The 13,988-nt window shown below is 51.7% G+C and overlaps 1 protein-coding gene across 2 annotated transcripts in view; it reads left to right on the forward strand.

Moving 5' to 3' along the window:
- Positions 1-13,988, forward strand: part of SYT13 (synaptotagmin 13) — a 41,868-nt gene that overhangs the window by 16,846 nt on the left and 11,034 nt on the right. For both annotated transcript variants that reach the window (XM_021684769.1, XM_021684768.1), the window contains exon 2: positions 13,620-13,845. Coding sequence is in view for 1 of the 2 variants with exons in the window: in XM_021684768.1 (XP_021540443.1) it covers positions 13,620-13,845 (226 nt within the window). In the remaining variant the exon portion in view is untranslated. The remainder of the gene's footprint in view (positions 1-13,619; positions 13,846-13,988) is intronic.

Consider the following 13,988-nt stretch of genomic DNA (forward strand, 5'->3'; position numbering starts at 1 on the left):
CTCTCATCGAGACAGGTATACCGTGGTCCATCCCCTCGCTTCCTCTCACCTGGCTCTGGGCTGGCCTTTTCGCCTCCAGTCCCTCCTGCATGCACCTGCTACTCTGATTTACTGAAAGGAGTGCTCATATCATTCTCCTGTTCACTATCTGGCTGTGTCTCTCCACTGTTTATAAACTAGAATTCAAAATCTTTTGCTGGGTATTCGAGACCCTTCATGGCCTGACCTCACCATTCCTTTGCAAATCAATTTCTCTAATCCCAATATTTCTCTTCAGCTGGTTTGCCAGACTCCCTGGGCCCCAGATGTGCACCCCTCTGTCCACATTGTTTCACTCTCTCCATTTGAGCTACCCCTGTCTTTCCTGTCCATAGTTATCCTTGAATGTTGGGCTGAAGCCTCTCTTGCCTGGACCCTCCTCTGACCTCACAAACGATGAGGACCTCCTCCATAGACTTTTGCAGCACGTAGTCGAGACATATGGCCCTTCGAAATTACCTTCAATACTTACTTACCTTTTTATATGCATGCATCAGGGAAAGCATCTAGCATCTAGCTTTCATCTTGTATACCAATTTTTATTCATTTCTAGTGGCTTCCCGGAGCCCTGAGCAGAACAGGCCCTGTCTGAGCAGGGTAGTTAAAGAATGTTTTAACCAATTAGTCAGGTCTGCCAGGGGCACAGGGGAGTTCTAACATAAGCGGTTCGTCTTTCTCATATATGAAATATCTCGTCTCCACCATGGCATAGTAAACTTCCTGAGGGCAGGGACTTATTCATGTATCTTGCGTTGGTTTTAAGGGTGGGTGAGTACATAGTGGGCAACAAGTGTGTGCAGATTTCTGTGTTACTGGCAAGAAATTGGAGGGTTTGGGCTTAAAACCAAAATATAAGGAGGATCTGGTAAAACAGTCACTGTCCTGTTTTGAAGCCACTTTACAACTGGGCTGTTTTCTAAACCACCGGGTTGGAAAATGAGGTGCTTTCCAAGTGTCTGCCCAGAAGTGGATGGATGTCTTCACTTAGCGGTTCTCTGCACGTGTGTGCAGCAAGACATCACCTGTGATGGATGACATTCCCATGCTCAGGGGTTTTACAGAATTTACCTCCTTTCTCTCCCACTCAGAAAATCTTATCAGAATGCAAATGTGTGAAGGAGGCATTGTTATGAGAATAACCTTGAATGTGCTCTGATTTTTTAAGTGGGAAAAAAAAAAGTATCAAATTTCAGTACCTTAGCTCATGTTTGTAATGTATCGGCTTAACAACAAGTTTAAACACTATTGCCTTTGTCAATAGTTTCATCAATTGTCAAGCATCTTCGAATAAAAAAATCCTGTAGCTTGTTCTGAAAGATGATCCTGAATTCAATGTCAAGGAAACTGGCGTATAACCAGATTTCTCAGTCTTTCATGCCAAAATGACGTTCCAACATTAGAGACATGGCACCCACAGATAAGAAACTGAGAAAAAATGTCTTTAAGTATTCAAACGGACAGTTGCTTAAGGCCACAGAAACCAACATTAAACATCTGTGTTCTCATCCTACAGAAATTGTTGATGAGGCAAGACTGAGATCTTCCTTCTAGACATGGATATGGTTTCGCAGAAAGACTTTGAAGGCCCCGGGAAACCAAGACAGTGGCCGTGGGGGGCAAAAGTTCTGACAGTTAAAGTTTGGCTGAGATTGGGCTTGGAGTCAGTCCCATCGGCACCATGGCCACAGCCCTGCTATGGCGGCTGGAGATGGAGAATAAGGATGGGCTGGATGGGGTGGCAAGACTGAGTTTGAGCCACAGGCTACTGACCAGAGGGGTTTTCTCTGACCTTTCAAACATCCTGGCTTCGAAACAACGCTTAGGATGGATGCTGATGAGCTTACAACATAGTCTTGCCGTTGTCTTAGCTCCTGTCACAAAGACAGAGACAGACACATTTTCGGCACAAAAATGTCAAGCCCATGTTCAAGACCGAGCGCGGTAACAAAGCTGCTGCCCAAACATCCAGTCACTTCATTAAAAAACCCCGGACAACTGGGTGGGGAGGGGAGTGGGGTTATCGGTCTAATGATATGGCGCCTGCCAGCAAATCAAAAGCAAACTCGCTGGACATCTCCATTTCCACCTGTTTATGGGTGGTATCCAGAGACGGCCCCCAGGGAACCATGTTGTGTCCTGTTGTGGTCAGCAGTCGTGTCTTTGGGGGGACTTGGCTTCCAAGTCCAGAGCAGTCATACATTAGCTGGAGGATCTTGGACAAATTTCAAACTCCCTGAGCCCCAGTTTCCTCCTTTGTAAAGAATTAGGCTGTTTTTATTTATTAATATGAAGGTGTAGAGTAGGGAAACTATTAGGCACTTATCTATAGGGTTGTGTGAGGTTGTGTGAGGTAATGTCTGTAGTGCTTCGAGGAGCATCTCAAAGTCCAGAGTGGTCCAGAGGTGGCAGCCATGCTGCCCATTCAGCCATTGTGATTGACTAATGAAGTTAACGCGGGGACCCCCTAGGAGAAGGAAATCTCTAGGCAGGGTCTTGCCACTTTGTGGCTTTTGGTCCCACAGAATGGTTTTGTTTTTTGAATTCTGTTTACGCTGGAAATGTTGGGAGAACCGCAACACTCACCGTCCCTCCTCTGCTCATGGGGCTTTAAACTTTAGTTGTCCCCACTGTTCTCTGCACACACTGTAGACTTTCAAGCCACAGCCTCGGTCCAGAATGCCCTTCTCCCACCTCTCCACCGCCAAACCACTGTTCCTACTTGGGGGAGTGCCCAACCCAAAGTTAGAGCCTCAAAATCTTCCTGAAAATCTCCTCCTTTCACCGCATACCACCCACCCTGAGATCCGCCCCCAGGTGATGTGATGTGCTCCTCTAAGAATCTGTCTCACACTGCTGATCTCATCACAGTGTTTATTATTATACGAACCCCCCACTGCCCGCTCCTCTCCCCACACACAGTGTGCAAGGGCTGGGACCCGTGTCTGCTGTGGGCTCCCTCACGTCAGGTTCTCAATCTCAAACAGTGATTGATGGAATGAATGTACAGATAGCTGGGGTCACAGGGCAGAGGTGGGACATTGTCCTCCGGCCCGGTGGCTTCTCCTTAGATCTACCCAACACCTTAGAAAGATAACAGACCATCATTATCTTTGGTTCCTTGGTCTCACCCAGGCAAGGAAGTTCATGGTCAAGCTGTAAAGCCTGCAGGCTCCATGGCCATGTGCTGGGGTTCGAATACCAGCTCTGCATCCAGGGAACTGTGGGACTTCAGACTTTGGCCCTCTGTGCCTCAGTGTCCTCCTCTGTAAAGTGGGGATAATTAAGAACACCTTCTTCAGGAGGTTGTGAGGTTTAAATGGAACCCTCCAGATAAACCACTTATACCTGTATCCGACACATGATTAATGCTAGAGAGGGTTTTTGCCCCCCAATTTTAGCTCAGAAGGCCTTTCCTGACCCTCACATTCTAAGTGGACACCACTTCCCCTCCCCCTCACCCCCCATAACCATCTGTCCCTGAGATTGCCTTTTTTGCATCTAGTGACTTCTTGCTTTCTACTTCCCTGGTGATGCTCACTCCACAAGGGAAGTGACCGGACAGTGTTGTTCCTGCTGCTGACTGGCATCTAGAGATTTCATAGATGTTGAACAAATGATTGGATAAATGACCAGCAGAGAAAGGGTCGGCACTGGGCTGGCTGCTATTTTCAGTTGGGTCTCGTTCTTGTCCGGCCAAGAGGCACATTTACGCAACCGACAGCGAGGCTAATTCACGGACAAACCTTGTCTGTTGCACCTCGTGGTCTGCCATTCTGTACCAGCAAGGGGTCAGGGCATGTTCTGGGTAGACCACAAACTAGCCTTTTTAGATTTTAAAGTAACAAAGGAGGGGAAAGAAAGTAGCAAGTGAGTCCCAAGGGAGGGGGAGTTGAAAAGGGATCAGGGACACAGACTTGCAACAAACAGAAGAGGAAGTGTTGGAAGGGATATTGAAAGATGGAGCGGTGGCTGGGTTGCCATGGAAACACTGTGTGGCGCCTGGACCCGAAGACGAGCTGCTCCTTCAAAGTGAATTTCAACCTCGCAACTGGAAGTATGCCTCCCCCCCCCCCCCCCCCATACCCCCCCCCGCCCAGAGTACAACCTCCCCCCGGGGACCTGACTCTCTGGATTTGCCCATAAGCCTCTAAGAAGTAGAGATCTGGTACCAGCAGTTCCCCTGGAGTGGAAGATCTATCCGACAAGGAACCGGGGAGCCCAGGGGACTTGCTCAGAGATAGGGAGGTTGTGCCCAGGAGCAGCTCACCGCACAAGAGGGCATTTCTACACCTATCCCACCCAGATTTCTGAGGCCTTTCTGAAACCAGGGTGTTCCCACATGGGCCTCAGGGACCACCCACATTACAGTCATGCTGGGGAGCTTCACAGACATGCAGGTTCCCCAGGCTCTACCTGCCACCATGGAATCAAACCCCCGGGCCTTGGGGTTTCAGAAAAATCAGAATTTTTCACTCCTGCAGGTGGGAATTATGCACATCCATGTGCGGGAAGCAGCGCTTACAACCCTGTTCCTCTGCCTGAAGGGTGCATAGGGGCCAGAGTTGGGGTCCCAGTGGCCTGGGCATCAGGCTCTGTGGCGGGAAAACCCTGGTGAGCTTTGGTAAAGTATGACTGGAGATGAGAGGAGGTGAGAAAGGGGCCGGGAGCAGGGCAGAGCAGTTCAGTGTAGGGCTCTGGAGTGAGTCCGCCTGGGTTTGAATTGAGCCCCTACCACTCACAAGCTGGTGGTGCATCCTATCTGGAAAATGCGATTGATCCTAGGAATACTTCCTGATAGGGTTATTGTGGGGATTCGGTGAGCTCATATCTGAACAGTGCAGGGTACAGGGGGCAGACCTGCAAGGTGGAAGAGGCTGGCATTCCAGGTTTGGAGAAGGGTCAGTGGAGCCTTTAAGACTGTAAGAAATCAGCTTTTATTGTGCTCAGCCATTTAGGTGTGGGGGTTGTTTGTTACATAGCGGTGGCCTTGCCTGACTAATACGGGGCTGTTAACAAACAGCCTGTTAACCAGGAAGCTTCACCCAGTTGTAGGTGTGTGAGGATGCTCTCTAGAGGGAATGGGCAGTGGGGATCAAGCCTTTGGGCTGGTTAAGAGCCTCTATGGCTGCACCCCAAATTCTCTCTGGGAGAGTTATCTGGATAGCTGGAAGGACTTCCCACTCACAGACTCAGCCTCCAGGAGTTGGTCCTTCCCCAGAGGCAAAAATGACTATTTCTGTTAGTTTGACCTAATGGACTTACTGCCCATTGTCCAGACATTAGGGAGAGAATCCTGCTTCTCCATTAGGGGAGAGCGTGCATGTGTGTGTGTGAGCATGTGTAAGAGCGTGTGTGCGTGTGTGTGAGCGTGCGCGCGTGTGTGAGCGTGTGCAAGAGGGTGCGCACACGTGAGCGTGTGCAAGAGCGTGCGCGCATGAGCATGTGTAAGAGCGTGCGCGTGTGAGTGTGTTGGAGGCGGAGCCAGTGTTCTGGGAAATATCTCAAGTCACAAAATAAACAAGGGCAACTTTTCCTTCCTGGTGATAATTTAAAACATTTTTGTCCTTAAACAATCACATGGCGCCAAATACAAAACTCACAGGAATTTTAATGATAGAACTGGAGATTTCAAGAAAGATTCCCAATTGCTCCAGAAGACTTCCCTCTCTCGGGAGTATGTGTTACTTTCTCTGCCTCTGGAGCTGCTTTGGAAGGGAAGTTTGAGAAACGCTGATCCAGAGACCGGTGGATCCTATGTATAAGTCCACAGATAGTTCTGAGCTGGCTGTATGTAGGAATCACTTGGGAAACTTGCTGAGCATTCAGATTCTTTCTAGATTTTATTTATTTGACACAGAGAGAGAGAGCACAAGCAGGGGGAGCGGCAGGCAGAGAGAGAAGCAGGCTCCCCGCTGAGCAAGGAGCCCAACTTGGGGCTCGATCCCAGGACCCCAGGATCATGACCTGAGCCGAAGGCAAATGCTTAACCGACTGAGCCACCCAGGCGCTCCTTGAACATTCAGATTCTTATACCCATCTCAGAAAGCCTAATGCAGCAATTTGGATTGAGGTGTGTGTGTATCTATATCCACCTCTTTCTGTCTAAATTATTAGCGAGGTACAGTTCACATGCAGTGAAATGCACGTATCCTAAGTGTATAGCTTCATCTGTTTTGACAAACATTTTATCCCGTAGGCTGTAACCACACCTCTGACATGCCTCTTACCTCTCATTTCTCCCAGAAGCACCCACTCTTCTGATTTCTATCACCATTGATTAGTTTTACCTGTTCTAAAACTACGTGTAAATCAATGTTTCTCAGTCAGCACTACTGACGATTTGGGCTGGATAAGTCCTTGTTGTAGGGACCTGTCCTGTGCATTGGAGGATGGTTGGCAGCATTCCTGGCCTCCACCCAGGAACAGCCTCCACCTGCCAGTTGTAACAAGCAAAAATGGCTCCAATCATTGCCAGTGTCCTCCGAGTTAAGCACTAGTGATATAAATTGAATTACGTAGTATATATTCTTACGTATGGTGCCTTTTTTCCTTCAGCACATTTTTGTGATTTTTCTCTGTTGTCGAGCATACACATGATTCATTTCTTTTTATTTTTGAGGAGTAGTCCGTCATGAAAGTAGGCTGCAATTTACTTATCCATTTTCCTGTTGAAGGACACATGGGCTGATGCCAGTGTGGGGCCAGTATGAGTAAAGTTACTACCAGTATTCATGGATAAGTCTTTGTGTAAACATATATTTTCATTGTCCTTGGATGAATACCTAGGAGAGCAATTGCTGGGCCATAGGGTAGATAGAAGTTTATCTTGTCCGAAACTTCCAGTTGTCCAAAGTGGTTTCCTATTTTCCCTTCCAAACAATGTATGAACACTCCTATTGTCTCCCATCCTTGCTCGTACTTGATGTTGCCATTTTTCATTTTAGCCATTCCAGTGGATGTATAGTAGTTGCTCATTTTTATGCCTTCTTGGAAAAGTCTCCCAAACAGATGTATTAGTTATATAGTGCCGCCTAACAAATCAACCCCCAAATTAGTGGCTTAAAATAACACCAGGCCGCAGTGTCTGAAGGTCAAGAATCTGGTCCTGATGTAGCCGGGTTGTCCGGCTCAGGGTCATGTCGTCCAGGGCTGCGATCATCCCAAGGTCCGACTGGGGCAGGACCTACTTCCAAGTTGTTGGCAGGATTCAGTTCCTCACGGGCCACTCTCCCCCACCTCGCCAGCCGGGTTTCCCCAGGCTCCCCAGGCAGCTCTCAACATCACAGTCTGCTTGTCAGAGGGTGCAGACAAGGTGAAATCTAATTCTGTTGCAACTTAATCTCCCATGTGATATCTCATCACATACTCTCTTCATCAGAAGCAAGTCACGAGGTCCAGCCCACACTTAGGGGAAGAGAATTCCACAAAGCGGTGCAATCCAGGAGGTGAGGGGCCCAGGAGGCCCCTCGGGCCCCCTGCCCCAGTGGCTCTAGCTTGGTCTACACCAGAGCTTCTCACACCATCTGGGAGAGAAGAACCTGTTTTGTTTCGTTTTAACATCAACTCCTCTCATCACAAAAGAGTTCATGGGCAGACCCCAATGCATGAACCCCACCTTGCATAGCACTGGTCTAGACTCCAGAGTCAAACGAGTATTTCTAACATTTGTTGAGGGGTTGTTATGCTCACCTCTGTGCTAAAAGCTTTACCCCGGTTCACTTAGCTAATCCTCCGTCCAACCCCAGGAAATAGGTGTGTTATTATCAGCATCGCCATTTTACAAATGAAGAAACTGGGGGCACAGAGGTTCATGAATCAGACCCAAGATCATATAGCATGTAATTGGCAGAACGTGGGCTCCAGCCACGCTGTCTTGTTCTGAAACTTGAACACCTGACCACCAGGCCCCATTTCAAACTCTGGGCTGCATGGCCGTGTGCATAACCAGCAGCGTCAGGGTCCAGAGGGACAGAGGCTGACAGGCTCCTTTCTCCAGCCCCGCTGGAGGGGGGCTTTGCTCTGCTTAGCTGCAGACCCCAGATGCAGTGATCTGTGTTTGGCATAATCCAAATGCTCTATGTCTGACTCTCTCCCCTCTGTCCTCTCCCTTTTTTAAGTTCGAGTGTAAGGGATGAAGCCAACCATCCCCTTTCCCTGCCGGGGTCTGCTTTGCCCACCCGTAGCTTCCTGGGTGCTGCAATGCTTTAGGATGAATGCCCTAGCACAAAAGCCCAATTTAATAAACAGTCTTAGGTGAAAAAATTAATCATGTCACGAAAGAGGTCTCCTAACGGCTCTGGTAAGGTTAAGCGTTTGTTTACAGATCATTAACTACATAATAAATTTCTCTTTTTCCCACACAGGCCCCATAAGGGAAGGACAGCATCTGTCTTGTTCACGTCTGTGTTCCTAACACTTAGCATAGGACCTGGCCTATAGTAGGGCTCAATAAATATTTGTTCATTAAATGAAGGCTTGCCCCCCTCCCCCTGCCATCTGTCTTAGGCTGGATTAGGGAAAGCTGAGCCTGCCCTGAGGCGTCCATGCTGCTCTTCAGCAGGAAGTGCGAAGAGATGTAGGAGGGAGGGGAGGAGGAGGCCACAGTAGGGGCGTTACTGAGCTGGCCACCACCTGGCATCAAGGGCAATTGCTGGAGGTGTCATCTTCCAAGAGGTGACTGAAGATACTTTTGGGAGGTGTAAGAAGGAGGAGAGGAGAAGAATTCAGGTCTGGCTTCCAGCTCCCCATGATCAAGCCCCCCTGGGCCCCCGACCCCGTGGAGTGTTAATTCTTGGCACATCGGGGTTGCCCTTGGGCGGGCCCAGAGTGTCCCTGGGTGTCTCACATGCCTCATCCACCACCAAGAAGCCCCAGGACAGGTGGCAAGAGGGGAGTGGGATGGGCGTGACACGAGACCTGGTGAAGCTGCTTAGAGTCCATGGTGGGCAGGAGCAAGCAGCCTGAGGCCCCAGAGACAGATGAGGCCAGGAGGATATGCAGAGACCCATCAGAGGGGCCTCCTGTCCCCATACCTGTCATGCCAGCACATGGGGCCTTCCCTCATTGTTGAACGTCTGCCCCCCACCCCCGAAACTCTCCCTGATTCATTCAGCACCGATATTTCCACCATGGATTCAAGGGACAGTGGAGGGAGGATCCCCACTTCCAAATGCTGCTCCTCCTGCCATGTGGGGTTAGGCTGGAGCGCAGGCCCTTCTCTGGGGGGTCCGCTCCCCCCGGCGCCTCCCTCCTGGCCATTCTTGCTTGCGCCCCACTCAGGGTGCTTTCTCAGCCCCCCTCCCTCACTCCCAAACCTCTTTTCTGCTTCTTGGGCACTGAAATCCCAGCTGTTAAAAGTGGAAACATAGACGCACTGGAAAGATGTGGTGGAACAAGGCTTTTGAAATGCAATAAATAAGGTTGGACGAGAGAACGGGATAGGTAATCAGCCGGTGCTTTTCCTACCTGGAGAGACCTATAGCGGCCATCAGACTCTGCTCTGGGCCCAGTGAAGGCCTATAAATCACTCTGCACTTCAGGGAGCTCTCGTCCACATGGGCTCTCACCGAGGCGGGGCAGGGACTTGCCTTCGGCCGGATGCCGCGACATTCAGGAATCGGGAATGGTGCCTTACCCGAGGCATTTCTCTGCACCAGTCACGGTGTCCTGGGATGCTCATGAACAATGCGGTGCCTCAGTTCAGGAGGCTCCCGGTTGCAAATCCCAAAGACCCCGATCCCAGCCAGCGTAAACAATAAGGACCATATAGCTCGTGTGACTTGCGGTGCAGAGGTGGGATACCAGGCCTGGTTGACTCAGTGGTTTGAGGACACTGTCACTGGAAGCACAGCTTCCTTTTTTCTCTCCATCCTGCTGTCCACCATGTCAACTTTGCCCTAAGGCTGGCTCATCTTGTCTTCGCCAGATAGGGCCACAGGCTTCCTGTCCTGCTGGGGAGAGGATCTCATCTATTACTGTGAAATGCAAGTCCTTCCATTCTGTCTGGGTGGGCTTTCCAGGACAGGTGCCAACCCGTGGTGGAAACAGCACCCAAGACCTGATAAGATCAGGCTAAACATGGGGCGCCTGGGTGGCTCAGTTGGTTAAGCGACTGCCTTCGGCTCAGGTCATGATCCTGGAGTCCCTGGATCGAGTCCCGCATCGGGCTCCCTGCTCGGCGAGGAGTCTGCTTCTCCCTCTGACCCTCCCCCCTCTCATGTGCTTGCTCTCTCTCATTCTCTATCTCTCAAATAAATAAATAAATAAATCTTTAAAAAAAAAAAAAGATCAGGCTAAACAGGTACCCCCACCCCCCGCCACCCCACAGCTGGGGCTGTGGTGGGACTCGGAAAACCTGGTGATCTGGAGGAAAGGCAGCATGGAGGCAGTGGATATTGGCGGACACCCAAGAAAACCCCAACTTTGTGCCCTGGGGCTGCATCTTAAGCTCTTGTCACAGGCTCCTGAGCTCATCAGAGGCACACAAATTAAGACCCACTGAGTAGGGAGGAAGGCCGACCCAGGCCCTGCGGAGACTTGAGGCAACACAGAGCGAACCTCACTCAGAAATGAGCCCGATGACTATTTTCCCATGAAAAATGCAGAACCAGCCAAGTTTGATCAAACTGGAAATCATTCAACATAGGCCACTTCTGAAATGATTGAACTGGGATGAAATCGAATATAAAACCATAAAAATATCCCCCAAACCAGCCAAACAATCTTAGTCCTGGACCCAACAAGTGACAGATAGGGTGTCTCCAAGAAGGGGCTGGGTGTCCATCAGCCAGTGGGAAGCTGAGCGCGTTCGGGCTGATGAACAGGAGGGAACAGCAGGGGCCCAAACCTGGAAGCTGCCGTCACCACTTAGCGTTCAGCGTCCAAGACACGCGGGGACTTTTTTTTTTGAGAAGCACCTGCAGGGCTGTGGAAGTGATGCAAATTTGGAGTCAAAGTATCTGGAGGCCCAATTATACGCCACTTGTAAGTTATATGACCTTGAACTTCCTCGAGCCTCTGTTTCTTCATTGTGCGATAGTATAACAAAGATAACCCAGACTTCGATGAAATATTGGAGGTGGGCGCCACTTTGTGGAGGATAAAAAGACATGGGGACATCAGTCGTTGCTCAAGTCAGGAGCACAGCCTCCCCCCAACCTCCCGACTCGCCACCCCGCTTTCCAATCGCCCCTCCTTCAAGGTCTAGCTCATGCCCTAGCTCCTCCCTGATGCCCTCCCTGGCCTCCCAGACCCCTGCTTGCCCCCTGCATGCACCATCCGCTCCCCCCCTCCCCGTGGCCACATACACAGTCTGCCTGCTGCCCACTTCGGTAACTGCCGCCCCAACTACCAAATATACCTGTTATTTACTGTCCAGTGGGTGATCGACTCCCCAGATCACCTGTACCTGCAAATCAAGAGCTGTGTCTCCCACCTCTTTGGAGCTCAGAATGTGGGAGTGGAACCAGCCTTGAAATCACCTGTCCCTCGAGGGGACACCTCAGAGAGGTGAAATAACCCGCCAAGAGTTGCTCAGCTCTGGCGGTCGAGTCAGCACCAGGAGCCAGGCCCCTTGATGCCCAGTGACACGGTCAATGGGGTGGGGGTGCAAAGGGGACCCGATTTTGCAAATCATACGGGTCCCACTGTGTCTAACAGCGACAAACGTTTCTGACGGGTGGGTGTTGGGCCTGGCAAAGGCTGGAGGGTGGGAAGGGGGTCGGAAGCCACAGTGGCAGTGGCCTTTGGGGTCAGGCTGATCTAGGATAATCCTGCTGCCACCCCCACTGTCTGCTCATGGGCAGCTTCGTTCCACTGAAGTCAGAACTGCTTTTCGAGCCCGCCCGTGGCAGGCACACTCAGCAGAGGTCGGGATAGAGGTGCCCTGCTTGGTTGTACTGTCGTCGGCTGGAGAGGTTTCCAAGAGAGGAATGAAGTGTTTTACCCCCTCCAAGTCCCTTAGGGAGTTCGGGAGAAAAAGGGCAACGACCCGCATGGTGGCCAGGAGACAGCAGCTCCTGTCTCTGGCCCTTGGAGCCCTGGTGCTATCCAGTGCATGAGTTAGGAATGCCTTGTCACCAAGGTCCAGCCTCCCTCGAGAACGGTCGGGGACAGAGTGGCAGTGAGGGCAGAATGTCCAGGATTTATCCCGGGATAGTGGAATGTAGAGCATGCAAACACTGTAAACACACTCTTTGAAACAGTGTGAACTTGTAAGTGCTGTCCCCCTCCAGGACTGCATTATCCTCTCCCCTCCCCCTGCCCCCACGCCCCAGTCCCTGGGTCACCCCTATCACTGGAGGAAGCAGCCTTGACCCCTGGCTGGCCCGTCCAGCAGCCACAGAGAGGGGAGAGACAGGAGGACCGGTGAGGGAGGCAGGAGGCTTCTCGGGGGACTCGGCCACGGCTCTGTACCTGCCCTAACCTGAGGGCTATTTTGTGGGCTACCCAGCCAGCATTTTGAGCTCCAGGTCTGGCCCTCAGTCCCTGATTTCCTGGGGACTGGGCAGACCTCTGATATTGCTGCCTGGTATATAAGTTTGAGTCCCTCAGGTAGCAGATATCTCAAGTCCCTAAGGGAGGCAAAGATGGAAGATTCCACTCGTCTGTGTGAGGCAGCCCTGCAGACTTAAAGCTTCACAAGCAAGCGGCCGTTTGTGTAAAGAAAAAGATGCCTTTCCTTCCCCGGGGACTAAGCCCCTACTTCAGGGTGCACAGCTGGGCAAGTGGTGCACAGACTGCATTTTGACCCCCACTGGCCTCTCATCTAGGCTCCTTTGTGCAGTGCACAAACCATGCAACTAAGCACGGCAGCCCTAGCCAGTTTCGTATTGCATACTCCCTGTGAGCAGACTCCGCAGGCACCAGGGGCACAGAAGGAGCAAGACGACATAATCCCTGGGCTTACAGAGCTCACACAGGACTGGCTACAAACAGAGCAACCTATGACCACAACAGTGTAGGGTGAGCTCAAGGCTATCAGGCAAAGAGCAGCGTGTGGGGAAAGGGAAGGGACAGGCGTGGGGGAGGAACTTAATTTACAGCAGGTGCGGAGGGGGTGGTTTCGGTGGAGGGGTCGGGGGCCAGAAATCAGACCCAGAAAGAGTTCAGCCTGTTCGAGAAGCAGGGAGGTCAGTGGTTTGAAGGGAGGGTTCTGGGGCAACGTCAGAAAGGTGAGTACGGCCGGGTCGGGCAAGGGCTTCTAGGTCGGGGCTGGAAGTTTGGATTTTGTTCCAAGTGTGGTGGGACCCCTGGCACCTCTAAGCCACTGGGTGGAAGAGGAAGGGGGAAGCGACCAGAGGCAAGTGGCCTGGGTGATAACCCCTGGGAGCACAGCAGAGGATCAGGGACAGGGGGAGGAGGGACAGCTGAACAGGGCTGCCACCACTCATGATGTCGGGGATTCTGGTGGGTTTGGAGGTGGCATTTCGGCTTCCGGGGTGGCACCCCTAAGAGCAGAAAGGAACCACAGGCCTCGCTCTGCCTCTCATGACAGGTTAGGTCATGGGGTCGCCTCTCTGTGTGTAGCACCCAGGCGGGAGGTCCTCTCGTGGACTAATCAGAGTGATGTGTGTTTGCAGTTCAGTGTTAAAAAGTCCACGGAGCCCGTCCAGCCCCGAGCCCTCCTCAAGTTCCCAGACATCTACGGACCCAGGCCGGTTGTGACAGCCCCAGAGGTCATCAACTATGCAGACTACACCCTGAGGACCACGGAGGAGCCTGCTGCACCTGCCAGCCCCCAGGCCCCGAATGACAGCCGTCTCAAGAAGCAGGTCACAGAGGAGCTGTTCATCCTTCCTCAGAATGGTAGGAGTCTCCTGCCTGTGGTTCCCCTCTAGCTAGCACGGCGGGGGGGGGGGGGGGGGGGGGATGGAGACCCCGGTGGTTAGTTGGCGGGCCAGGCCCCCCCCCCCCCCGACTTTATTGCCGCCGGGGCGGGGGGGGGCGGG

This window comes from Neomonachus schauinslandi, chromosome 11 (genome assembly GCF_002201575.2).
Source record: "Neomonachus schauinslandi chromosome 11, ASM220157v2, whole genome shotgun sequence".
Lineage (NCBI taxonomy): Eukaryota > Metazoa > Chordata > Mammalia > Carnivora > Phocidae > Neomonachus > Neomonachus schauinslandi.